The sequence below is a fragment of the Phocoena sinus genome, chromosome 1 (assembly GCF_008692025.1).
Source record: "Phocoena sinus isolate mPhoSin1 chromosome 1, mPhoSin1.pri, whole genome shotgun sequence".
NCBI classification, from domain to species: domain Eukaryota; kingdom Metazoa; phylum Chordata; class Mammalia; order Artiodactyla; family Phocoenidae; genus Phocoena; species Phocoena sinus.
In genome coordinates, this window is record NC_045763.1 from 19,592,343 (window position 1) to 19,620,170 (window position 27,828).

Here is a 27,828-nt window from a genome sequence, read left to right on the forward strand (position 1 = left end):
GTTGGCATGAGTTTGTCCCTGGCAAGAAGGTGACGTTCATCACCTGTGCATCTCTGGGTGCCCCTGAGTGACTTCTGGAATGGGATCATAAAATGTGCTCAGACCCTGGGTGGGGGCTGCACCCTCTTACTGCCCCATCTCTGAACCTCAGTCAAATCAGGGGTGGGCTTGATGCTCTGAAAGTCCTTAGCTCACAGAGGCCTGGTCCTATCCTAGGAGCGCAGGGGGAAATGTTCCCAGTCCTATCCTCGGGGAGCCCTGCACTTGATGGGGGAAGAGCTGGGATGGAAAGGAAAAGGGGAAATAAGCAAAGGAAGGAGGAGGCTCTAGCTAGATTCATTCAGTCAACAAACATTTTTTGAGCATGTACTATGTGCCAGGGGTTATTTTAGGTGCTGAGGATACAGCAATGGACACGACAGCTTAGACTCCAGCAGGGAAGGCACAAGATAAACAAGGAGGCAAATACATAAACACGAAGATAGACAGTGGGTGGTCACTAATTCCTTAGACAGGCAGGTCAGTGAAGGTCTCTCGGAGGAGGTGACATCTGCGCTGAGACCTGAAGGTTGAGGAGACTCAGGTGGAGGAAAGGAGAGGGGAGCTGGTGGGAGGGCCCACAGCACGGCAGGAAGCAGCTTCTCCCACCTCCCTTCTCCCACCTCCTCTGCACCAGGCACGTCCATGATTCTAAAACTTGTTTCCCCTTTTCTCCCTTTTTGCTTCTCCCACAATAGCCCTGAGAACCAGATGGGGCGAATTGAAGTAGCCTGACCTAGAGCTGAGGAAACTGAGGCTGGAGATGAGAGGGGCTTGTACTGCATTCCTTTGTGCCCCAGTGCCAGGACCCCACCAGCCCCCATATCCGGCCTGGTGCTCCTCAGGCCGGCCCCACTGTCCAGCGTGTTCTTCAACCTCCAAGTCCAGGCAGGCGACAGCCAGAGTGGAGTCAGGCCATGGGCACCGCTCCTCAGGGGTCACGGGGCTAGAAACGTGGGCTGCTGGGCAGGGCCTGGGAGGGATGGCGCTGGGGGCTGCGCGCCCGGCCCTGATTGGAACAAGGTGGCGGCCCTGGGAGCCCAGCCGGGCTTCACTGATCTTGCCTGGTGTTCTAGCCACCGGGTGGGGCCGGCACCGGGCAGGCTGCCGGTTTTCCCAGGTGTGGGAACACCCTGGGGGAATGGCCTTTCATGTGGCTGTGGGGTAGGCATGCCACCCAGCACGTGGGGGAGGCCAGGGCGTCGGGGGCACGCTGGCAGTGTAGGGGCCTTCCGGAGACTTGGAACCCCACAGCCGGCCAATGTCAGGCTCCCGGAGACAGGGTCACGGACTCCAGACTCTGAGACACTGCAAGAATGGTGGAATCTTTGTCATCGGAACTCACATTTACTGAGTGTTCACTGTGTGCCCACAGTGCTGAGCACTTTATACGGTTTAACCCCGTGCATCCTGGGTTCTATGATCCCCCCCACTTACAGGTGGGGAGACTGAATCTCATCAGAGTTAAGTAACCTACCCAAGGTCACACAGTTATGAGGCTTTTGTCCTAGAATATAAGATCCCTAGAATCAGAGGGTCTTGGAGTGTGGAAATCACAGCTGGTTGATATTGGGAAGACCTTGAAGATCCTTGAGTCCAACTCCCTTGAATCCCTTTTCCTTCTCATCTTGCGATACTTCTGAGGGGAGTTTGGCCTTTGATGTGAGTGGGTGTCAGCTTAGCAGAACAGGGTGGTACTGGGGGCAGGGGTTGAGGGCAGTTGAGGGCCAGGAGTGGGAAGGGCCATCACTGATTCTCCCCTTCCAATCAGCCCTATGGGGTTCTGCACGACTGCCCCCCACTCTTCCATCTGTCTGTCCTCATCTCTTTCCACTCTTTCCTTCCCTCATCCCACTCCAGCCACACTGGCCTCCTCGCTGGTCCTCAAACACACAGTTATACCCCCACCACAGTGCCCTTGCACATGCTGTTCCCTCTGCCTGGAAAGCCTTTACATTCAGTCTGCATGGCTCAACTCCCCACCTCAGTCAGGTCCCTGACACCCCAGTGAGAGGCCCTCTTGGAGCCCCAGCAATAGGCAGAGTAATGGCTCCAAAAATGCCCACATCCCAACCACTGAAACTGAATATGTCACCTCACATGGCAAAAGGGACTTTGCAGATATGATGAAGGTTAAGGACTTTGAGGTGGGGAGCTTACTCTGGATTACCTGGGTGGGCCTAATACATCACAAGGGTCCTTACAAGTGGAAGAGGGAGGCAGAAGAGGACAGTCAGAGGGAGAGTTGAGACGGAAAACTGATTGGGGAACCAGAGAGATGGCAGCATGAGAAGGACTTGGCCCAGTGTTGCTGGTTGTGAAGACAGAGGAAGGGGCCCGTAACCAAGGAAAGCAGATGGCCTTTAGAAGCCGGACAAGACGAGGAAATGGATTCTCCAGTAGCCTCCAGAAAGAAACACAGCCCTGCCAGCACCTTGCTCTTAGTGAGACTCACATAGGCCTTCTGACCCCCCAGATCTGTAAGATAATAAATGTATGTTGCTTTAAGCTACTGCATTTGTGATGACTTGTTACAGCAGCAATAGGAAACTCACACATCCTTCTTCCCCTATTTATACTCATTTAGCACAGTTATCATTGCCTGATAAATTACACTTTCACTTACCAATTGTCTTTTCCCTCCCCCAGCACCAGAATGCCAACTCCAGGAGGGCAGGGTATTTTTTTTTTTTCATTTGGTTTCGCAGTCCCGGTTAGAGTTGCCATATTTAGCAAATAAAAATACAGAACACCAAGTTAAATTGAATTTCAGATAAACAACAAATACTGTTTTAGTGTAAAGTTGTCCCAATGATTGCAGTCATTCATTGTTTATCTGAAATTCAACTAATTTTGGTGTCCTGTATTTTGTCTGGCAACTCTACTCCCAGTGCCTAAAAAAGTGCTTGAGATCATACTAGGATCTCAATAAATATCTGTTGAATGAGTGAAATAAATAAATGAATGAATAAACATTAAATTCTAGCTTAAAAATCCTTTTGGCTTCCAGAATTCCTACAGGATAAATAACAGCAAATAATGAAAGCAAACAGTTTCATGGCCCTTCCTATATACCAGGTACCGTTCTGAGTGCATTACAATTACTAACGTACTCAGTTCTTGCAGTAACCGAATGGGGTCATTAGCCCACTTTACAGATGAGGAAACTGAGGCCCACGAGTGGCAGAGCCAGGCAGTGCAGGGCCCTCGAAGACCCTGGCTTACAGAACATTCTAGCTTTATCTCCTAATTCACTTCCCTACACATAGTGGATTCTTTCTCTCTAATAGACCATGGTGCCTCTCTGAGGGGTGGCTTCCCCCTTTGCTCTGACTGCAGAACTCCTGCTCATACACCAAAGCCATGTCCTAATTCCCCTTCATTGTGAGACTGTCTCTGATGCTCCCAGGAGGACTTGGTCCCTTGTCTGAATGCACTGTATGTAAGGACTTGCTGTTTTGTCCTTTACTCCCCCAGACTATGACCTCCCTGAGGACAGAACTGAGTCATTTTCAGCTCTCTGGCCAAGGAACTTAGAACTGAGCATGGCTCTAAGGGGCTTTCCGGAAGCATTTAAGGACCAGTGAATGAATGAGTGGTGAATGAATGAACGAGGGAATGAACGAACATCTTTCCCACTCTGGGCCTCAGTTTTAGAGTCTATGAAAGGGGAAGAGCAGTCTCTAATCCCTACCCCCTCATCTCTTGAAACAAAACACATTTTTTGCTGATAATAAGAATAATACACATTCATTAAAGAAAAATTGGAAAATAATAAAATTATGCAGAAGAAAATTAAAACCACCCATAATCCTGCCACCCAGAACAATTGTTAATATTTTGGTTTCCAGCCTTCTGGTATTCTTACTATATGTATAGATTTCTTTTCTTCTCTCCCTCCCCCCTCCCTCTGTCTTTCCTTCTTTTCTTTTCTAACAGGGGGAACCTGTAGTCCATGTTTTGAACCTGCTTTTGAAACTCACCAACATACAGTGTGCATTTCCCCTTGATCTTAATCCTCTCCCTGACGGCAGGCAGCAAAACTACACTGATTGGGCATGGTGGGGGTAAGTGTGTGGAGAGACCCCCCAGTTCCAGCTGGACCACCGTGGTATTCCCTCATGGTGAGTCCTTTGAGGTGTTTCTGGATCTCAGTTATGAAGACACTGCTAGAACACCCCAGTGTGGACGTCTTAGCCTCGTCCCTGGTTCCTCCCTTGGAACGTGTTCCAGGATGGGGACCCCCGTGTGGACACTCTTGGGCTCTCGACCCCACCTGCCTGCTTCTCCCCAGTCCCGCTCCTACCATTCGCCTTGGCTTTCTGGGCTTGGCAGGGAACTGTGGGAGTTATTTGACCTCCTCGGAAGGAAACCCCCCTCTACATCCAAGGCCTCACTGGTTCCACCCAGGCTGAAGATACCCATTTATTTAGCCATTTGTCCGCTTTATAGTCTAAGGCTCATGATTTCCATCTCAGACACTCGGTTCTAACCGAAACAGCCTCAGACATCTCTGAGCGTGCTCACGACCTCAGGCCTGCATAGACATCATGTGTTAATAATTCAATGACTGAACTTACCTCATACCAGGCCCTGTGCATCTCTGTGTGTCCCCACAATCACCCTTGGAAGTAGAGATGACTATCTCCCATCTTACAGATGAGAACACTGAGGGTCTGAGAATGAAGTGGCTTGGCCGAGCTCACAGAGCAGGGAAACAGGGCATCTGGGATTCACCCTAGGTTGGCCTGACTCAGTGTAAAGCGGACTCTTCTGTCCTCCAGGGGCTGCACCTGTGTAGACCACTGATTCTACCCTGAAGAGCTGTGAGCCTTGTAATCTGGGGGTGCAAAGACCTAGCCCCCCTGCCCCTGCTGCCTGCTACCTGATGGGGCAGAGTCCCAGCATCACTGGGGAGTAAGGAGAGAGCTTTGGCCTACAAGCTGGGTGGGCCAGATTCTGTCCGCTGTCCTGATGCTGTGTGTGCCCTCACCCTCTCCATCTGTAAAATGGGAGAGCAGGGACTCAGATGACAGCCTCCTGGGCATGCGGCTTCTCTGAGCACAGCCGTGGTGCTACTCACCGCTGAGTCAAAGGAAGAGAGAACTCTTGTCAGACGGGCCACGTCATCAGAGGCAGCCAAGCCTGGTGCTTGTGGGGTTGGAGCGGGCAAGTCTCAGTCCTAGACCTGACAGCCCCAGATGGAGCCTTACTCACCACACCCCCCCAGCCCCGGCAGATGGGAGGCTATTTTTTAACCAACCCCACAGGAAGAAGAGGCCAGAAATGAGTTCAGGGGGTTAACCCAGGTCCCTGGGGACCCCTCCTATTTGCATCCTCTTTCCCCCACCAGCCAGGGAGCTGAGTGGACTTCACCTGGAGCTCCCTGGAGCCCTCCAGAGCTCCCAGCAGATCAGACTGCTGGAGCTGGAAGGTCCCCGTGTGGTCCCCGTGTGATAGGCAGGGAAACCGAAGCCCAGAGAGGTTGGGCTAGGCCTGCTCTCCTCACCGCCCCCTCTGCTGTGTGCTTCCACCTCCTCTGCCTCCACCTTCCTGGGGTGACCCAGGGCAAGCAAGACCCTCCTGTCTGGGCCTCAGTTTTCCCACTTGTCAGATCATGAGTCCCCTCTGGGCATCTCTGAAGCGTCTCCCAGCTGGAGAACCTCCTTCTGAGCTGGGGCCTCCACTCTGTCCCATCAGTCCCGGGTTTCTCGGGAGGCTCGAGAAGCGTCAGCCCTGTGGACAGGGGCCAGTGGCAGGTGTCTGGGGGCCCCCCAGGAGAGGAAGAAATTCCTGGCCGGAGAAGCGGGGACCAGCCTGGGTAGGGGCAAAACCGCTTCCCTTGCGGCCTCCCTCAGACCACACCACCAGGTGTACCTGGTCCCCACAGACAGGGGTTCCTGAAAAGTCGGGTGTCTTTCACAGTGGGTGTGGCCGCTGATGTGTGTTTGCCTCTGTGAGTGTTCACACGTACGTGGTGGGGGTGGGAGGAACATGGGGGCCGGTGGGCACACGGGCCTGGGGGGACCAGACTTTGGTTGCTGAACAGGGGCAGCTTGTGTTAGGCCCTACCACAACCACAGGTCCCACCCAGAACCCCTTGGCTGGGGCTGGTCTAACCTGAAGGTGGAATGCACGTGGGGGAGGGGTGCATGCAGGGCAGGCGTATGGGGGGGAGGGGCACATGTGACGAGGGGGTATATGTGGGGGAGGTTTGCACGTGGGGGAGGGGATCACGTGGGGGAGCGGGGCACTCTGGGCCCAGCGCCCCGGTGCTGTCGGGGCCTCCAGGAGCTGGGACCCCAGTGAAGGTCTGAGGGGAGCTGACTCTGACTTGCCTCCTTTTTATTGTCTGTTTAAAACAACACTGTTAATAAATAACATTCATTGAGGGTCTCACATAACACACCCCTGGCCCCGTGATACAAGTAGAATGAGCACAATGAAAAAACTTGTACAAATACAGAAAAACACCTAAAAAATGTTGACGCCGGAAATCTTAGAGCCAGAGTGAGTACCATGCATCTCTGAGGAGGAAGGTGTCTCTAGAGCCTCTTGATATAAATCATCTTAATTCTCATACCCTGAGCATTTCACTGGGGCCGGGGGCGGAGCTAAGCACTTGAAATACTGTCTTGGTTAATTGTCTGAACTGCTGTTCTCTCCCTTGTACAGATGAGGAAACTGAGGGAAAGGGAGCTTAAATATGACCCTCGGGGAGTAAGTGGTGGAGCTAAGATTCGAACCCAGGTCTGGCTAATTTGCAAGTGCAGATCCTCCCGGGGTCCAGGACTCGGCTCCCCTGGGAAAACTGCGTTCACTCATTCATTCCTCCAGCGGTATTTACTGAGCGCTCCGAGGAGTCAGATCTAGCTCAGCACTGGGGACTTAGCCTTGAACAAGACAGACAGGCCCTAATCGGAGCCCCCACATGGTCACAGACTGAGCCCCGACCCTGACCACAGCTTGACCCCCTACGAGCTGTAGTCCTGCCTCCCCCAGTCAGCAGGGGCCTTTATGAGCTTTTCATGGGCCACAATGTGTTCAAAAGCCAAGACCGGGTGCCTGCCTCACCAGTCCACTGTCTGCTCGGGCAGGGAGGCCCCCAGGAGCCCACTTACCGCCCCAGGCCCACCACTCTGGGCCAAGCCTCCTTGGGGCAGGGGGCTGCGTGCTGGCCTGGGGCCTGCCCGGGCAGGGGGCAGAGAAGTCCAGCTCCCCTCTTGCCTTGGCCGAAGGGCAAGCCTCCACTCAGAGCATGGGGCCACCCCGGAGTCTGAGCTGGTGTGCACCCCCCTGCAGTCCCTTTTTAGCCAAAGATAAAGGTATTAAGAATGTCGAGAGGCAACCGCAGAGCATTAAACGCGAGCGTGGGGACCTTCTGAGCTTGGAGCCCTGCAGCACCCCATGGGTTACAGCTCACGAAGCTGGCCTGCCTGAGGGAGGGACCCAGCTCAGATGGGAGGGTCAGTCACCCAACTTCCACCCCAGCAACAAAGCCCCTGACATGCAGGGGTGCAGGGGGAGTGTGGTTGTGTGTGTGCCCAACACGTATACTTAGGAGCTGCCTTTTGTGCACTAGGCTGTGCACATGGGGGACACCGTGGCAGTGGTGAGCAGAGCCTGGGATTGAACCCCAGCTCCACCACCTACAAACTCTGGGAACTTAGGCAAGTGACTTCACTTCTCCGGGCCTCACTTTCCTCCTCTGCAAAATGGGGACAAAAGTACCAACTGGTTGGGTTAGTCCGAGTTAGTAGTGATTATATCAAGGGCTGAGCCCAGTACTGGCACGAGTCAATTTCAGAGGTGACCCAGGGCAGAGGAATATACCCCCCAGTAAGCAGGGGGATCTATGAATAGGGCCAGAGGCATGTCTGTGTGTGCCCCTCACTCCACATGGAGGATCCAAGAGGGGAATTCCAGAGGACTGCTGCAGGATGCCCAGGCAGTAGGCTTGGGGCGTGGTGCTGGATCACACAGAACCTACACTAGGTGGGAGGGACCCCTGGGAAAGCTGGGCGTCCCAGGGAGAGGAGCCCAGAGGGAGAGGCCCCCACCAAAGTGCTCAAAGTGCTGTTATGAGAGGGATAGCAGGGGACCCTCCCTGCCAAATGAGAAAGGAGCCCTTTGCTTGTGCCATGCGTGGACTGGGCCAGCTGTGGGATTTGGGCTTGGCTCCTTGGAGTGCTGTATGAGCTCAACTTACGCCCCCCACCCCACCCCTCCCCGCTCCCACTGCTCCATGCCTCAGTTTCCCCAACTGTGCACTGAGGAAGGAGAGGACCACCATACATCAAGTGCTTTCTAAGTAGACTGTGCACTGTGTTTTACAAACCTCCGTCTCTTGGTCTTCAAATGATTACTGGCCCATTTCTCAGAGGAGGAAACTGAAGCCAAGAAATGGCAATGACTCACCCAGCAAGAAAGCAGCAGAGCTGATCCTGACTGGCCAGGCTCGTGGAAGTGCCGCCAGCCCTTCCCAGGAAGGAGGCCAGTGGAAGCCAAGGGATGTTCCTTTATCTGGGAAAACCTCAGTTAACTCAGAGCTGATGTGCTGCGGTGAGGTGCCCAGGCTCCAGATGCAGGTTTGAACCTCAGGTGGGTTATCCCGGGCAGGTGGTTTAAACTCTCTGGGCTTCAGTTTTCTCATGGATACAACAGGCTTAATAATAACACTCATTTTGTAGGGTTGTGAGGATCGAGTGAGCAAAGATTTGTAAGGAACTTAGTTTCTGGCATACAGTAAGAGCCATGTAAGTGTTGACTGCCAATGTGACTATTTAAGAGTTGAATTGTCATAATTTATATTTTCTAGATAATTATGCACTTATTAATTCCAATTTTGTACTTTTCCTTTTGCATTTAGGATCCAGCAAATTTCCCTTTCAAGTTTCATACAGTTTCTGCTCCCACAGGCCTGCAGCTATGGTGGATTTAATAGCTTTCCCTAGAGCAGCTTTTCCCAAAGTGGGCTCTCAACACACCAGCTCCTTCAAGAAGCCAGTGTTCGTTAGCATATCAAAGGCTCTGAAAAGTCCTGCAGTAAAACCCTCTGTGGAACACTGCTTGATACCGTCATTCCTGACCTATCTGGTCACAGAGCCCCCTTTATTTCTCTTTTTTAAATTAATTTTTATCGGAGTATAGCTACTTTACAATGTTGTGTTAGTTTCTGCTATGCAGCAAAGTGAATCAGTTGTACATATACATATGTCCACTCTTTTTTAGATTCCCTTCCCCTTTAGGTCACACTACAGAGCACTGAGTAGAGTTCTCTGTGCTATACAGTAGGTTCTCATTAGTTATCCATTTTTTGTTTGTTTGTTTGTTTGTTTTGGGGGGGTACATGGGCCTCTCACTGTTGTGGCCTCTCCCGTTGTGGAGCACAGGCTCCGGACGTGCAGGCTCAGCGGCCATGGCTCACGGGCCCAGCCACTCTGCAGCATGTGTGATCTTCCCGGACCGGGGCACGAACCCATGTCCCCTGCATCGGCAGGCAGACTCTCAACCACTGCGCCACCAGGGAAGCCCTAGTTATCCATTTTATATATAGTAGTGTGCATATGTCAATCCCAATCTCCCAATTCATTCCACCCTCCCTTCCCCCCTTGGTAACCTTAAGCTTGTTTTCTACATCTGTGACTCTATTTCTGCTTTGTAAATAAGTTCATCTGTTCCATTTTTCTAGATTCCACATATAAGCAATATTATACGATATTTGTCTCTCCCTTTCTGGCTACTTCACTCTGTACGACAATCTCTAGGTCTATCCGTGTCGCTGCAAATGGCATTATTTCATTCCTTTTTATGAGCCCCCTTTATTTCTGCTCAACACCTGATAACATCTGCTGCACACACGTTGGGAGATGCCCCACTCATTTCCTGGTTTCTAGGAAATGGCAGAGCTGTGAGCGGCGCCCCTCACAGAGACGAGTGGTTCCACCTCTACAGAAATCATCTCCAGTAACTTGCTTCCATTACTCAGCTGGTTCCCTGCGTTCTCATCGTCACTGTCTGATTCAGTCCCCACAGCATCCTGGCGAGGTCAGTAGCGTCGATATCCCCATCTCACACGTGAGGAAACTGAGGTCACGAGGTTAAGTGGCCGCACAGCCAGTAAGTGGCAGATGCGGGAGGCAAACTCACAACTTCTGATTCTAAACCCCACATTCTTTCTTCTGTACGTTGGTAAGAAAAATAAAAACAGATCTCATTCTGCCAGGATCAATCTTCCCTGGTGATATGCTTTAAAAAATCTAAAGCCTTTTTTTCCCCTATAGCATGGAATATATTACAAACTTAAATCTTCAACAGCTTTTTTTTTGCTTACAAAAGCAATCCGTGATGGTTGGGTATAAAACTTTTCAAACATTTTGAGTTGGAAAATGAAAAGCTCCGTAACCTCACCTCAAGAGATAACCTGGGTTAAACAGTTGGGCATACATTCTTCTAGATCTGCATGGTCCAACATGTGTTATTTAAATTAAAATAATTAAAATAAAATAATGTTAAAAATTCAGTCTCTCAGTCACACTCGTTGTGGACCTGGGTGGGCACATTTCAAGTACTCAGTATTCACATGCAGTGAATGGCTACAGTATCGGGCAGTAGAGACAGAACATTTTCATCCTCACAGAAAGTTCTATTGGACAGCATTGCTCCAGACTCTTCCAAGACATATCCCGACATATATGCATAATGATTGTTAGTATTTTTGGTGAAGTTCCTGGATATGTCATAAGTCTCCGTATGGCCTCACCCATAAAGGGAAGAGACCCTCTAGAGGCAAAAAACAGACACAGGGAAAAACAGTCTAGACAGAAATACACTGAATGTTAGTGGTTTTCTCTGGGTGTTGAGATTACAGAGTTTATTTTAAAATTTCCTAGGTCCTTCAGGTGATCTACAACCTAAAATGCCGGTGGGGTGGGGATGTCGGGTGGATTTATGTTCTCCCTAATGTTCTTGCTGGTTCTAAAAGCCCAAGGCTTAATTTATTATCATTGTTTTTAAAATTGTGGACTCATGAAGAATGGAGGCCTGCACAAGTCAAAGGAACGAAGCACACAAGAAGGAGAGGCAGACAGAGGTTCATTTTCAGGCCAGGGGCCCCTCCAGCCTAGGGCTGCTTTAGGCAGGGCTGGCTTCACGGGCCTGCAGGCCAAGCAGTCACACAGGCTCCCTTGCTTAGAAGAGTCCCACGCTTGGTTTCATGCTCTGCAGTTGCCGTCTTGAAATTCCTAATGATTTTTGACCAAGCGGCTCTGCATTTTCCTTTTGCACTGTGCCCTGCAAATTGTGTCGCCGGCACTAGTCCCGGGTTCTCCCGGGGATGGGTCTCGTTTTGGCTGCTCTGACTTGTCCTCGTCAGACCACAGACGATCCCATCCATGGCGCACTCTATGTGCCTGAGAAAAAGTTTGCTTTCGTTGCTGAGGTGTGTGTCTAGAGAGTGATAAAAATAGGGCTCGCAAGCAGGTGCGGGAAGGCCCCTGTGGTCTGTGTTCACATACTTACGTGCACTCAAGGCGCACGTCTACACTGGCCTGTTTCAGAGAGCGGCCTGGTGCACCACAGGACGCTCTGCCCCACGTCACTGCCCAGCTTGGATCCTGCCTGGACCCCCACTGCCTTGAAGGCCATGCTGAACCTCTAGGCCTGGCTCAACTTCCTTCCAGTCTCTTCTCCCTCAACGTCGCCACAGGACCCACAGGCCCTCCCATTTCTAAGCAATCCTCTCTACGTGGTCCTTCTTCCATACCTTTGTCCATGCTATTAATTCTGCTTGGACTCCCCAGTGTTCCTTCCTTCCCAGATCTACCTGTCTCAGATTCTACCCTTTCTGGGAAGCCTTCTGGAATTATTTGAGAAGGGCCTGAAGGTACTCTAATTGCATAGAAGAAAATATGAATCACCTTGCCTGGAGGAATCAGGGAGGGCTCCAAGGAGGTGGTGAGCCTGGGCCTTTAAGAAGAGATGTCTGCCAGGTAGAAAAAGGAGAGTTTTGTCATGCTGGCTTTGATATCAGACAGATTCTGACATGAATTTGGGCTTCACCGGTTACTAGCTACATGACATTGGGTGAGTTACTTCCCTTTGCTGAGCCTCAGTTTCCTCATCTGTAAAATGGGGATAATATCGATAACACCTACTACATGGATTAGAGATTAACTGATTAACTGAAATTAGAACCACCACAGTGCCTGGCACACAGCAAGTCATCAACAGACATGATTCCCCTCTCCCTTCCTCAGTGTCTTCCTTCTGTGAAATGTTAGTGTCCATCACCCATCGCTCTGGATCTGTCTGTTTATTCATCTCTGCAATGGAGGTAGTGGTGCCCAGCACACGGAGCTGTGATGAGGGTTCTATGGGGTGATGGGAAGTTACAGAAGTCCCAGGAGCCTGAGATTCTACGTCGATAGGAAGGGCATAAGCCGAAGGGGTGCTGGCCTTTCTCACTGGGGCATTTTCCTGAGGCAAACTTTCCGCACATCACGAGGAAGTCAGCTCCAGGAGGTCAGGCACCTGTGTCTGTTTTGTCTGCTCCTGAATCCTCAGTGCCCAGGACAGTGTTTGGCATGTATGTGATGCTCAATAAACGTCCATTGAATGATCAGCAGCACCAATTGGCCCACATCACACCCCAAGTCCTGGGCACTGGGAATGGGAGAATCCAGGAAAACCAGCCCTTTCCAGGGAAAACTGTCTTCAGATTGGGACTACAACACAGGCCACAAGCATTTCCCAAGCACCTGCTATATGCATGGCTCTGCCCAGCCCAGGGCAGACCCTTGCTCCACAGCCAGATAGGGAGAGATAGGGAGCACCGGGGAGGAAGATGACTGACACAGCGATTTGGGAAGAGGAAGAGAGACGAGGGGCGGCCGGTGGGGCCTTGGCTGGGCAGGAGCTGCAGCCCCGGCTGATGGGAGGCCCAGCTCACCTGCTCCTGGGAGTGTGGGGCTGCCTCTTCCTCTTCCTTGTTTTGAAAAAAAAGTTTCCCCTAAATTTACAAGTAATACATGTTCAGTGTTTAGCAGTTTGGAAAACCTACAAAAATCACCCAGAGAATTAGAAATAAAGGCTCCCCGCCATCACTGCATCATGTAGCACTAACGACAACATTTTCGTGTTGTCCTTCCAGTCTTTTTCCTAAGGTGGCCTTGTTCCCAGAGGCGGCTTCCTCTGCCTGCCCCGAAAGGGATATGCCTGCAGTACAGGGGAGAGCCAGGCTCAGTGCCATGAGCCCCTCCCACCCCTAACATGGGGCTCCAACCATGCTGGCCCTGATGCATCTTCCTAAGATATGAGGGAGCCCAGAGCTGTGGGTGAGACCTCAGCAGGGCTTCCTCCATGGGGGGTAACGGGGGGGCAGAACTAGGGTTCAGTGAGGGAGGACGGAATGGAAGTCCTCAAGGTGGGGGCACTTCTTGGGGCCATGCAGTGTTGGCCTTTAGCCACTGGGCACCCGGGCGAGTTGAGTCTGGGGCAGGAGCATGACCAAAACGGACCCCCCTTCTCCTCCCCATGCCCTTTCTTTTCAGCCCCTTTCATTTGAGCACCCCAAGCTTTCCTTCCCTTAACACCTACTTGCTGTATACCCAGCTGCTGTTCTCTTGACAAAGGTGAGCAGATCAGTGAACTCACGGGCACTGGACCCTGCGTTCTAAAAAAAGCCCAGCCGGCAATGCTTCACCCCAGAGGGGCCGAGTGCCGTGGTGGCATTTAAGTCCACCAGTGTCCACTTTCAGTGTCACACGATGAAGGATGTTCTGGGGGGCTGACTTCGGTCACCCCTGCGAATCATAAGTTATGGCATCCGCCCTTTCCGCCCACACGTAAGTCTGAACCTTTTGCCAAAAACACTTTTCCCAGACGCGAAAGAAAACCCCAAAGAGGAACCTAACCCTTCACACGGCTGCACCAATTGGATGTGAGAGCTCAGGCACCCACCAGCAAGCGTTTCAAAGAACGAGCCAGACGGCAAAGGGGAAGTGAGGGGAGAAGCTGGAACCCTCCCTGGAGGTCAGTGTTGGTCCATCTATTCATTGGTCCTTTCACCCTCTGTCTCCTCCCTCCTCTTAGCAAGAAGAGCTGAGCCTGACCTGCTCCCAGGAGCACCCCACCCGACAGGAGGGGGTGCGGGGAGTGAGGGCAGGGGCAGGGCTCTCCAGAGGCCTGGAGGGGAGAAGGGGGGAGCCCGGGAAGGCTCCCCAGAGGGGGCGGCCTTTAGGCTGGGTCTTTTTTTTTTTTTAAACATCTTTATTGGAGTATAATTGCTTTACAATGGTGTGTTAGCTTCTGCTTTATAACAAAGTGAATCAGTTATACATATACATATGTTCCCATATCTCTTCCCTCTTGCGTCTCCCTCCCTCCCACCCTCCCTATCCCACCCCTCTGGGTGGTCACAAAGCACCGAGCTGATCTCCCTGTGCTATGCGGCTGCTTCCCACTAGCCATTTTGCATTTGGTAGTTTATGTATGTCCATGCCACTCTCTCACTTTGTCCCAGCTTACCCTTCCCCCTCCCCGTATCCTCAAGTCCATTCCCTAGTAGGTCTGCGTCTTTATTCCTGTCTTGCCCCTAGGTTCTTCGTGACCATTTTTCGGTTTGCTTTTTAGATTCCATATATATATGTGTTAGCATACGGTATTTTTCTCTTTCTGACTTACTTCACTCTGTATGACAGTCTCTAGGTCCATCCACCTCACCACAAATAACTCAATTTCGTTTCTTTTTATGGCTGAGTGATATTCCATTGTATGTATGTTCGGCTGGGTCTTGAGAGGAGAGAGGCAGGTTTCTCACCTTCCCCATCCTGTTCAGAGTCAGACTCTTGCCCAGGACGAGCGGGACCATGAAAGAGTCATAATTTCCATAATTATGGAGGTCTTGCCTCTGCATCAAGCCCTATATTAAGTACGTAATATACATGATCTCATTAACCCACCCAACACATCTTGAGATGGCTACTGTTCGTTCTCCCGATTGTACAGATGAGAAAAGTGAGTTCAGAGAGGCGAGGCACTTTGTCCGAGGCCACAGAGTGAGGAAGTGACGGGGCCTGGCTGCAGCCTGGGCTTGTAACTAACTGCATTTCATGTGGCCTCTTCCCCAGAGGACACCCTCTTCTCCATCCCCATCTCTGGGAGCCATTGACAAGGGGCCTGACAGTCCCGCTACAGTCTCCCCCGTGCTTACCTCTCTCCAGCACTGAGAACACCAGGTGGTTCGTGCTGGAGACGGAGCAATGGGGTGATACGTGGGAACATCTGCCGGGTGGCAAGTGAACGAACGTGGGGAGGCGGCGGGGCCGAGGGGCTCAAAGAAGTGGCCGTGCTGAGTGAGCACTTGCTATAGACCAGTGCCGTGCGCAGGGCTTCAGGGCAGGGTCACGTTCTCCCTCGCAACCATCCTAGTCCCATCTTACAGAGGAGGAAAGAGACTCAAAGAGGTGAATTAACATGTTGGGTCATCCAGCTATCTAACAGTTTAAACCTGGCTTGACTCTTAAACTGTATGCCAGCCTGGTCCCCGAGTAGCTGAGAAAAGTTGGTGTTCCTGCTACGGAATTCGACTTCACACAAGACCACACATCTCTTTGGACCTCAGTTTCCCCATCTATAAACCGAGGCGGAGGCCCTCTGCCTGCCAGCTCCAGCATTCTCCTGGATTCACGCACTGTTCCTGCTTCTTGTGGAGTCTCCAGGCGTGACAAGTCTCGCTCCTAGCCTCAGTGTCACAATTCCCCGCCCAGCTGTGTCCCTCCAGGAAGTGCTGTTTCAAGGCGGGTGATGGAGGACTCATGTTCCAAATCCACTGAGGGATAAAGCCCTCCCTTCCTCCCTCCCTCCATCCCCTTCCAGCACGTAAGGGAGGCTACTGGGCACCAAGGCGGGAATAACTGGCTGATGCCCCAGGCCGGCTCGGGCCCGGAAGCTCCCAGGAGGCCAGGGCTCCCTGGCGGCCACAGGTAGTCCCAGGGAAGACCCCTGGGAGAGGGGTGTTTGAGCTCAGTCTTGAAGATTGGGTGAGACTCCTCCGCTGCCAGCTGGGTACCCCCCGGCTTGGTGGATTTGAGGAAGGCTCTGCAGATGACGCATCCCCAGGAGACGGAAGTAGGAGCTGGTGTTGCGGCCGCCCCACCGAAGCCTGAGCCCAGAGTCCAGGTTCCCCGCCTTTGGAGGAGTCTGGACTGGCTCAGAGGCGAGGCTGGGGTCAGGGGGTGCTTCTGCCTCCCTTCCCTAGGAGGCTTCTCGAAGGTCAGGTTTGCAGGCCCTGTTGCTCAGGGGCATCTAACTCCTGGCTGCTCTCCGGTAGCCGAGCGGGCCTCAGCTTTGATGCAGCCACCTCAAGACTGAGGCGTCAATGGGCTCTCTATGTGACCAGTGGGGCCGCTGGGGGCCGCCGGCCGCCGTCGTGGGCGCGGGTGAGGCCTGGACACACAGTCCCACTGTGTGGGGCCGGCTTATGCCCGCCCAGACCCTGTGGCCAGTGGGGGACTCCCAGGAATGCCCTTCCTGCCTGGGGGGCACTGTGGACTGGCAGGGTGGTCTGGGGAGATGGGCGTGTGCAGGGCGGCCTCAGGAGCCGCCGTCAAAGGGCCCTGGCAGAGGTGGCGCCAGGCAAACGCCAGAGTGGCTGTGGGTGGCTGGCGGTCAGCACCTTCATCTCCCAGGGTCACGGGGGAGGGGAGGCGGCCAAGGGCGCTCTACCCAGGGTGACCAACCATCCTGGGGTGCCCGGGACTCAGGAGAGTCCCCTGTTGCTTAGCCACTGCCCAGAGCTGAGCACAGGACACGGTGAGTGACCTCTCTGGTCGCGGCAGCTCTCCCACCATCCAGTGACCTCTGAGTCAGACCCTCCCAGCTAGACCTGCCCAGGGCCGTTCTGTGAGGCCTGCCTCACACCTGAGAGGCCACTTCCCATTCCTTCCAGGTGTCTTCAGCTTTGCAGCTGCCCACCGCTGCTCAGAGGACTCTGGCCAGACAGGCCCGTCCCGGTCCCCTTCCAGCACCTCACCGCGCATAGTACTCCCAGCCATCCCAGGAGGTGCCCACAGTCATCTCATCCTTTCCTGCCTCTGCATCTTTGCCCACCCAGGCCATTGCTTCTGCCTGGGACATCCTTTCCCCACCTGTCACCCCCCCACCCTGCAAGGCCCCGCTCCAGGAGGACTGTCCTCCCCCAGGCTGGCCAGTGCCCCCTCTCTGATCCCCCAGCCCCCTGTTCTTTGTGCCTTATAGATTTATCACACCACAGTGCAATTTTCAGTTTCCCCGTCTCTTTCCACACCACACTGTGACTTCAAGGGTGGAGAGCCTGACCTAGTCATCCTTGTACCTGAGCTTCCAGCACAAGGCCAGGCTCCTGATAATTTAAAAAATGAAGGCACTTATTGAGCTCTTACTCTATGCCAGGCACCCTGCTCATTTAATTCTCTCCAGAGCCCATGAACTTGGTGTAATCATCATTCCCATTTTACAGATGGGGAAACAGACGCACAGAGAGGTGAAGTGGCTCGCCCCGGGCTACAAAGTTAGTGAAGGGCAGAGCCAGGACTTGAGCCTGGAGAGTCTGATTCCAGAGCCCAGCTTGAATCTCGGTATCTACTCCTTGATAAGCTTTTGTGGAATTACTGAATAAAGGAAAACCTTTATCTCCCTGAGTCTCCCAATTCCTGCATGTGGCAGCTTAGACCCATTTCCTCCAGTTCCCTCCCTGGAGGGGTGCCCTCCCTCAGTGTCCTGGGGAGAGTGCTTTTGCCATTGGGGGTGCAGTTTGAGGGTGCTGTGAGAGGGACCTGCTGCAAGGGGGATGCCCCCAGGGGGTTCAGAGAAGGGCCTCATGGGGCAGATCCAGAATAAAGGAGCTGGCCCTCCATGGGTTGTGGACGGGCCCTTGGGCAGCATCAAGGCTGTTGCCCACATTTGTCAGGTGGGGAAACTGAGGCCCAGAGACCGGAAGGGACTCGCCTATAGTCACACAGTGTACCATTAGGCCTCAGCTTCCGCATTTGTCAAAGAGAATATTCATACCCCTTCTCCTACCTGGGAGAGTCCCAGAGAAGAGGTGGGAGAAGGTGGTGAACTGCTCACGGCACAGGGCACCCCAGGAGCCCCCTTTGGCCTCTCAGTGCCTGGAATTCTGCCATCAGCCTGCAGCTCTGTGGGGTAAGCACCGCCCTCTTCATGTCTCCTCCTCACCCTCTACTTCGTGTGGAAATCAAATGCCTCTTCACGCTCTCCCCAGACCTCTCTGTCACAGGGAACTGAGAGCAGTTCTGGAATCAGGAACCCAGCCTGAAAAGCTCTCGAGGGGCAGTGATGTCGTGAGACCCGCTGGCTCCACTGCCTCCGGCTGAGGAGCTGGGACCGCAGGCCTGCATTCAGGGGGGTCCGGGAACTGAGGCGGGAAACACGTGACAGCTCTCCTTTCACTGACCTCTAACTAAAATGTAGCATCTTTTGCCACAGTGATTTTTGTCACCCATGGAAATCACAGATATCCTCCAGTCTCATCAGGGCTGTCACGGATTCTCTTGATATACCACGTATGCCCATTCCTGCTGTATTACGGCCGTTACTATCTCCACTGAGAGGCCCATGGTCACGGAGTCACAGACTCGCTTTTTTATAGTTGGATAACTGTATTTCCATAGATTTGGGGTTTTTTCATAGTTCTTTGTATTTTGTTTTATGCCTTTAAAAATTCGATTCTGAGGAGTCTGTAGGCTTCCCGAGACTCCAGAAAGGTCTGTGGTTCAGGGCAGGTTAAGGACCCTACATGGGACAGCATGTAGCCGAGCACTGCAGGACCCAGAGGCTGGATCGCTTTGGGGACAGAATTGGCAGCTGCAGCCCTTTGAGCCTCCAGAGACAGAATTTGGTAGACAGATCCCCCAAAGTGAGCAGAATGTGGGGGGCAGAACTGGGCAGGAGAGAGGGGACCAGACAATGGGGACAGAACACGGAGCTGCAGGGAAAGCCTCAGACCCCAGACCCTGAGGCCTCGCCCGGACCCTGTCTTACAAGACACATCTGCATCCCTGCCCACCAGGCATCAGCCCGCTCTGTGCACACAGCCGGCCCAAAGCCACCAGCTCTCCTTTTCCTCGCCCTCTGTGTCACTGTTTACCATCTCTCGGGCCCCATGGCATCAGGAACCCATCCTAGGTGGGTGGCCCTTTAGTCCTGTCTCCCAAGTTTCCTTTGTTTTAAACTCGACATTTCTCCATCTTGCTCACGGAGGGAGAAATACAGATTACAAAGACCCAGCAAATGGTTTTTATCAACTCTTATTTTCTTGCCACAGAACTGCCTTTAATTAGCTCCGAGGACTACAAAGGGAACAGCGTTATAACAGGAGCCGCTTGAAGGAAGGAGCCCATGGCGCTCGGCTCCCAGACCTCGGGCTGTTTCTGGTCACCAGCCACAGGCAGGTCTGACGGGAGCGCCCCCGCCTCTCCCCACTCAGCCCCCACCTGCGGCCACACAGCCTGCCTCAGCTTCTCTCCAGGGAGGAGGAATGGGTCCAGCCCTCAGACAAGCCCTCGCAGAAACCTCTGGACAATAGGCACCCACATGTGCCTCAGTCCCTGCCCAGAGCTGGCTGCCCAAGGACTGGCGCAGAGTCACGTGTTAGCCCACAGCAGGACAGGCAGATGGGCAGAAGGGCAGATGGACAGCCAGACCGACTTCTGTGTCTCAGCCGATCACCTCAGCTGAGAAAAGGCAACGCCAGGCCCCCAGACCCTGGAGTTCCGGATGCCACTCAGTCCTTCTATCCTGGAGGAGGACTCATCCCCGTGTATAACCCAGAGGCAGTGCCCTCATACACAGTCCGTTCCCGGCCTCAGGCAATCAGAATGTCACAGCCAGAGGGGCCTCCATTTGGGGCACAGAGAGGTTAAGTAACTTGTCTAAGGCCGCTCAGCAAGGTCGCCACTGAGCTGGGACTCAGACTCAGGGCCTCTTGACCTCCAGTCTCGGGTGCCACAGCCCCCTCTGGGCTCCTGCTAGCGGGGAGGAAGGCAGCAGGGGGGCCAGACAGAGGCAGGAACAGTCTCCCCCCGAGTTCTAGCCTCAATCAGAGGTTTCAAGCGGGGGATCCCGGGACCCCATCCTTTTTGAGGCACGTAACTCCGACCTCCAGGTTCATCTAGGCCACGAATAGAGGCGGAAGCCACCCAGAAACACTTATTTCTACCCGGGACCAAGTCCATAAGCCTTCCCGAGGCCTGCTCCCTCAACTCCAATCCAGTTTCAAGGTCACGCAGAGCTGCACGAGTTCCAACAAAAGCCTGTAGCCCCTTCCTCCCTCTGCTTCCCCCACCCCAGGGATTACTCGGAAAATCCAATGCAGGAGAAGTCCTCAGGAAGGTCTCTAGATCCTAAGGCGTAGACTTGCCCCCTGCCTGCTCCACAGCTCTGCTCAGAAGCTGGCTGGGCTCTGGGGGATCGGAGTATCTGAGTGTCTGTCTGAGCACAGGTAGAGGGTCTGAGCTCTCTGGATGGGCCAGGGGCTGGGGCAGCTGGGCTCAGGAGCCCTGATGGTGAGGCGGGAAGCCTCGGGTCAAAGGGACACCCCCGTGTCCTCTCCACCCCACGACCCTCCGAGGTCTGGCCTTTGAGGTCTTGAGGTCTTGTGGTATCCATGGCGCCCACCACGAACAGTCCCCACCAGCTGAGGATGAAAGTCCACAAGGGTGCTCCACTGCAGGAGACCACGGAGGCCACCAAGCCATCTTCCCACCTCAGGCTTTCAGAAGCCAGCGGATTTAGGTAGTCAGCCCGGGCACTTGAAAGCAGCCAGGGCTGGCGGTGGAGGGTCGCGGTCCGGGGCCTGGCCACAGCTCCCCACCCAAAAGGGGGATCATTACTCACCGCGGATGAAGGTCGGCGAGTAGGTCGGGAAGGAATCGAAGATGCTGTTCGATGCCATGCCCCGCTCTGAGGAAGGCGAGGTTTCAGCCCTTCAGGGGGTTGGGTTGGGATTGACTTGGTTGGCTGTCGTTTTATTTTTTCCTAGCTACTTTTGAAAATAAAGGGGGGGGGGCTGCTGCTTTTTGTTTGTTTTGTCCCTTTATTCCCCCTACTGCTATGAAAAAGAAAAAAGCAAAGAACGCGAGAGTGTGTATGTGAGCAAGAGAGAAAAAATATCCCCAAGGAAAGTAAGTTTCTGTTTGTACCCAAGAATTTGGATTCCAGGTCCCACAGGAATGTCTCGCCACAAATTTTCAACAGAAGCGTATGCAGAGTGTATCATTAGATGACGGGAAGGGGCCTTTGGTAGCCAGGGCAGGAGTCGCAGGGCAGTGAGAGCAGAGCCAGCCCAGTATCAAGCGCCACGGGAATGAATGAATGAGGCTCGCCCCCGGCAGAGCTCAGCTCAGTGGGTGCGAGGGCGGCCCGGGGGTGGGAGAACGGGGAGCCAACCAGCTCCGGCGCAGGGCCTTGAAGGCGGCTGAGGGCCTGGTCTTGTGGTTCTGTGGTTGAGGGACCAGGCCTTCACCGTGTCAACCCGACCTCAGCTCACAGGATGCAAGAAGTCAGCTCGCGGCCTTGGCCCATTGGCTGGGCGGCGGTCACCTGGGCCATGATGTCACAGCCTCTTAGAAGATCTTGTGGCTGCCTCTCTCTCTTTTTAGAAAAAAAAAAAAAAAGAAGAAGAAGAAAGAAAGAGAAAGAGAGAACAAAAAGGGATGGCTTTTATTTGTGGAGCTAGCCTCAGCACGCGGCCCAGAAGCAGAACTGGAAGCGGCTGGGGAAGGAGTGGCGTTGGGGGGGGGGGGGCGGTTTGGATCCTGTGGGAGACCCCTTTTTAATTAAGGCCAGTGTTGGCCCGGGCAGCCGGGAGCCCTGCAGGCCCTGCATTGGGCGCCGGGAGCCCGGATCCCCTCCAGGCCCCCCACCCTGTGCTGCGTGTGGCTCTCACGCTGTCATCGTCCACCACTGCAGCTGGGGAGAGGCGTCCACATGTGTGGCTGGGTAGCACTTCAGGGGGATTTTAGGGGAGTTGGGATTAAGTACAAAGGGAAACACATGAAGGGATGCCAGTGGCGCTCACGCCGAGGCCTGTCTGCCTTCAGAAAGGCCCTCCTAGGGAAAGCTGGTGGCGTGGCCTTGCCAAGGGGTCCTGTGCAGACCTCGGGTTCTGAGGCCTGCGCCAGTCGTTCAAGGCCCTTTGCTCATTTTGCCCACATGTGCATCTCCGTAGCGTTCTCTGTTCCAGCCTAATGTGCCTGGGCTTTCCTGCTTCTGGGTCTTTCCTCTTGCTCTCCCACTCCCCGCTCCCCCCACGCCCGGCTCCCAGGGCCCTTTGTCAGCCCCTTTTTGAATGCTTCCATTCCCAGGGAGACTCCAAAGTAGGAAAGACATGGAGGATGATTCAACGCCACACTTCCGTGTTCCCAGAAACCAGGTCAGGCGTTGTGGGGGAGGGTGGCGGTTTTACCATTTCCCTCATAAGTTCTACTCTCCCATTTCATGGGCCAGACCACTGAGGCCCAGAATACTGAAGTCAGCTTGTGCAAGGCCACACAGTATTCTGAGTGGAATCAGAATGTCAGCCTCTGGCTCAGCAGCCTGGGCCTCAGCCGTGACGCCACAGTGCTCTGCAGCAACCTCTAAGCTAAATCCCAAGGTTTCCAAGAGTCCTCTGCAGACTGGGCACCACCACCTGGCCTCTCCCAGGAAGCCCAAGCTTGGGGCCAGACCCCAGCACCAGCCTCGGACTCACGGTCTTCTCTGTAAGCTAACACGGAGCAGAAGGGGCATCCGGGGGAGGAGGGGCTAGTCCAAGGTCCCAGGGAGACTTGCTTCTGCCCCCAGCCTCACTGGGTCACCTGGGAGCGGGATGCCCTAGGAAATTTGTTGTCTGTGCCTCATCTGGATCCTCATGAAGGCTCAGTCTCCTCTTCCTGACTGGCAAGTTGGTGGAGGCAGGGGATGAGGGTGGAGGTTCTAATTTGTCCGGAGAGGAAGCAGGTTTACAATGAAAGCCCCAGGGCTCTGGAGTCAGATTCAAGTTCCAGTCCAGCTCTGCTGGATCCCAGCTGCAAGACTATGGGCCAAGTCACTTGCCTTCTCTGGGCCTCAGTTTCCTTTCCTGTAGAATGGGGACAACACATTTCTCAAAGAGACAGGCAACTGGGTGGGGGCACCATGAAGGTTGGTTTCCTTGTCTGAGGCTCGGTGATGTAATTTGGGCTCTGTTATGAGTAAGTGCAGGAAAAGAACCATCACAGTCACATAGGAGGATAGACTGCCCCTGCTGGAAACTCATCAGCTGGCCTGGCCCGAGTAGGGCCAGGGCGGGGGGTGGGGGGGGAAGGAGGGGTGGTCAGCGGCACAAGTAGAGCCTGCCAAGGGGCCTTGGCCTCCTGACTAAATTTGGAGCGTTTTGGAGTCTGCCACGTTGTGAAACAGATCAGAGATGAACACAACTGGAAAGACCCCCTTTAATAGAAGTGGAAACTGAGGCCCCCAGAGGGGCAGAGCCTCACCCTACCTCACCCGTGAGTCAGTGGAACCCGGGCCCCTGCTTCCCAGCCCAGGAGTTGTTTCCACTTTGCCGACACCACCTCTAGTTTCTAACGTACCACCCTACGCACTTGGCTGTTTTTTCCACACATAAGAGTGGGCCCCCCATAACACCTATAATTTGGTCACTCTGAGGGACTCCCCCTCCCTGGGAAGCTGAGTTCAGGCCCAGGAAGGGGGCCCAGGGGCGCTTCTGTGCAGCAGGTGGTTTACTGCTTTCCTGGGACCATGTGGCAAATGCTTACTGGGTGACAAGTTTGGTTTTTCCCTCAAGAGGCTTATAATCTCCATGTGCCTCTTCAGAGGCATGTGCCAGACTTTGCTCGAACTCCTGGAGGCTGCCTGCGGAAGCAGAAAGAACCTTCCCGAAGCCTGACTTTGTTCCTATGAGCTGTGAGATTGTGGGCAAAAGTCTTTTTTTCTTCTGAGCCTGCTTCCTCGCCTGTGAGATGGGGCCAACAGCAGGACCCACTTCTCAAAATTGCAAAGAGGATTAAATGAAAACAAATATTGCGGGTGTGCCTGGCACATGGTAGGTGCCCAGTTCCTGAGATTCCCTTTCCTGCCACTTCTGACCGTGCACCCTCTCGGCATGCTCTGGGCAGTCAGGTGTCCTCTCGTTCTCCACTGGAAAAAAAAAAAATCCGATACCTTAGAAGCCTCTGAATCATTAGATCAGGTTAATCCAAAACTTTGGTTGAAGAAGGAAATCATTAAAAAAAATAGTAATGTCCCTTTATTTTACCTTTAAATTTATAAATGGCCTCCCTCTTGTTCTTCTGTCTCAAACCAGCCCAGAAGGCATCTCCTACAATTTCCAGATTTGTCCTCTTTGAAGTGGAATGCAAATGTAAAGATGCTTACAAAGCAATTAGCACCCCGTAGCATCTAGACCCGACTCCTTCGCCCAATCTTTTACGTTTCACCCACACCCAATTCAGTTTATTTTTTAGCAACTTGCCTTCACCGAGTCTTTCCAAGGTGTTCAACCTTGGAAAGTTTTCATAGAGACAGACACCCCCGTTTTGCCTCATACCATGAACAATATCACATCGCCACTAGTGAGGGTCCAATTAGGAAAACAGAAGCCACTTTGAGTGATGGACACCGAGGGAAGGAAGTTAGTCAGTTCAGGGATTATTGGCAGCCCAGGTGATGGAACAGCTGAGAAACCAAACAGAGGTGGGGAGGAGCCCCAAGAGTAGCCACAGCAGGAAGCCACTGCCACCATTCTGCAAGAGGGACACAAGGAGGAGTGTTGCCGCTAGGGTCCCCAGTGGAAGCAGGAGCATCACGGCCAGTCTTGCATTTGCCGGAGCCGCAGAGGAGACCCAGCTGCCATGGAGGGCCCCTGAGACAAAGAATAAAGCAACCTCTCTTCCTGCCGTCCTTCCATCTCCTTCTAGTACCTTCCACCAGTCGAATGGAGCTGGAGCCGGCTGACGTAGTGGAATCAGACCTCTGCATTATAGAGCCAAAGAGGGGAGGGAGTAGATGGGTCTGAGGGCAAAGTGGCCCAACACTGGCATGGTATTCAATGGAGTTCTGTAACCATGGAAACCCAGCTGGAATGAACGGGTTTGGGAACAAACCCAACAGATGTTTGGCAAGTTGACAGCTCAGTGGGCTGGTGGGACCAGAAGGTGTGGATACCAGCGAGGCATCTGCTGGCCAAGGGCATAATACACCAGAAGAACCAGTGAACTCCATGGGCCATTTACATTGGGGTCAGTTAAGAAAACACCTACTGTGGATGGTGATGAAATCCTTTTTCTTAACCTGTGTGCAGAGCTCATACTTTCACTACAACCTTGGGTGACTGTGATTGGGGAATTATGAGCACTGGCTGCTGGGCCTGTCGACGAACCTTACAGTTTACGAAGATGGCACACTCCTGAACCCACTGGACCCTCCCAACAACCTGCGGGATAGGTGTGGCTCTCTTCACTTTTCTGATGAGGAAAAGACTAATCACAGGAATTAATCCCGAGTTTTAGCTTCTAGGAGTCAGCACAGCCAGCTTGGACAAAACAGGCAGCAGATTTGAGGTGAGGACTGGTCTTAGAGTTCAAATCCTGGCTTTCAACCAGCCAATCACAGCACTGGGTCCAAGGAAGGTACTGGAATGATATTTGATATCTACTGCAAGCTGCCCGGGGGTGGGGGTGTGGGGGGTGTGGGGGACAGGGCAGAGAAGCAGGGGAGGGGGGGCTCTACCTTCAGAGCTCAGCACAGAGACATCAAGATAAGATGTCTCTTCCCCCATCTCCCCTTATCCCCCCAGCCAGATCCACCCCCTGCTCTATCGGGAGCTCAGGTCAGAGGATGAGGCCTGCAAGCACGCAGCCCACCCAGGGGCCAGGATACACAGGCCAAGCCAAGGATCATTAGCTAAGAAGGTACCAGGTGGGATGCACACGCCAAGAGCTGTATGCACAGGGTCTCCAATGGTGGGTTCTCAGGACAGCCAACCATGCATACTGGTCTTCCTGCCATTTCCAGGGGCAGTCAGAGAGGTGAGGAGACCTGCCCAAGGGCACCCTGTTTGTGGATGGAGGAAGCAGGATCAAACTCAGCCTGCCCTCCGCCTGCTTTCTGGACTTCTCCCCTCCCCGCCCCCCGCCTCTCTCTTTCCTGCTGTTTGTTTCAAAAAACTGCTCACGGTGCCCCCTTCAGAACCAAACCCCTCCCTCTCCTCCCCCTTCCTGCCTCAGCCCCCTTCTCCAGGCCCTCCCTTTGCTGGACCCCATGCAGCCATCTCTGTGTAGCTGCCATAGGCTTGGTGACATTGAGGACAATCTTGCAACAATCTTTGCTCTCAGCATCTGCTTTACCAGGGACCCTGATAGCTCCACTCACGGCCTTTCTTCCTGCCTGAAATTCTACCATCAGTACACGTTTGGATTTGGATACATTTCAGCCATAAGCCCTCTGTCAAAAAGGCAGGTAGAAGCGGGTGGAGGAGTAAACAGAGCCCCCTGCAGGGGAAGAACACAGGCTGGGTTCTACCCAGATGGACTTGTTGCCTCTCTCTCTGGCCAGAGTTTCCCAGCTGCTTAAAATAATAATCCACATGCTCCCCCATCCCACTGCCACCTGCACACAAACAACCCAGGCGGACAGAGCAGAGATGCTTCTCTCCATTTTTACAGCTGGGGAAACTGAGGCTCGCAGAGGCAAAGGGCCTCACGTGCAGTCGCAGGTGTGGTAAGAGAGAGTCAACTGCAGGTCTGCTGCCGCCACACCCAGCCATCCCCAGGGTGCCCCTTGACTTCCCTTTTCTCCCTCAAGTCCCCTCTAGGGAGGTTGACATCCTGGGGCCTTGGAGTCGGGAGAGCGCCCTCAGGCTCTTCCTGGCCGTGCGATGTCAGCGGTCCTGTCCCCACCTCGCTGCCCTCACCTGTAAGATGGGGAAGATCAAAAGCCCCTGTCTTCTCCCAGGGCGGGCAGGTGAGGAGGGAGCCCCTGGGAAGGACACAGTTAGGCAGCCGGCAGGGGTAAGCTCTTCTGTTGCTGTTTTGTGGCTGACGGTCTGAGAGCCCGGACGGCAGCGTGTAAGGGGTGAGGGTGTCCTGTATGGAGGGCAGAGCTGGTGGTAGGAGGGGGCGTGTGGCTGACTCACAACTCTCCCAGGGTCCTTGGTGCCCCCAGCAGCTGCCTGCCCTCCCATCCAGTCCCACCGAGGCCCTGCTTCCAGGAACGCTGACTCTCCTGGGTTCGGAAGGCCGATCCCAGTCGAGGGCCACCTGAACCCGAGTCCCAGGCTGCAGGACTGGTCACCCCGGCCAGAGTGCATCCCTCCCGAGCCGCCGGTCAGCTCAGAGGCCTCTCCTGTGCTCCTTTGAGACCTGGAAAGACTGGTCCCTGACATGCTTCCTCCCTCAGAGTCCCAGGCCCCTCAGAGAAAGCAAGAAAACTCCAAGCTATAGCCCCTTTGGGCTCCTGAAACGAGCTCTCTCTGGGTTTTTTGGTGGAACAATCTATTTTTAGCATCAAAGAGCGCTGCCAGGGACTTAGACCTTCTGAGGGACAGGCTTGGTGTGACCACAAACCCTGCCGGAGGTGGGCACTCCTCAGCGGGGCGGGGTGGGGAAGGAGGGCAGCAAGGAAGGGTGTCCCCAGCCCACCCCGCCCCGCCCCCCAGGGCCACACGTGGCAGACGCAGGCTCAGGGCTCCTTCCTTTCCTGCTCAGGGAGCCCCCCCGCCCCCCATTTTCTCTCAGTGCTTTCTCCCCG

General features: G+C 53.9%; 1 protein-coding gene across 1 annotated transcript in view; it reads right to left on the reverse strand.

Moving 5' to 3' along the window:
* RUNX3 (RUNX family transcription factor 3) overlaps positions 1–21,076 on the reverse strand; it is a 62,449-nt gene extending 41,373 nt beyond the window's left edge. Inside the window, exon 1 of the mRNA XM_032639675.1 lies at positions 20,935–21,076. Within this exon, the coding sequence (XP_032495566.1) occupies positions 20,935–20,992 (58 nt within the window). The 5' untranslated portion in view covers positions 20,993–21,076. The remainder of the gene's footprint in view (positions 1–20,934) is intronic.
* Between the last annotated feature and the right edge of the window lie 6,752 nt (positions 21,077–27,828).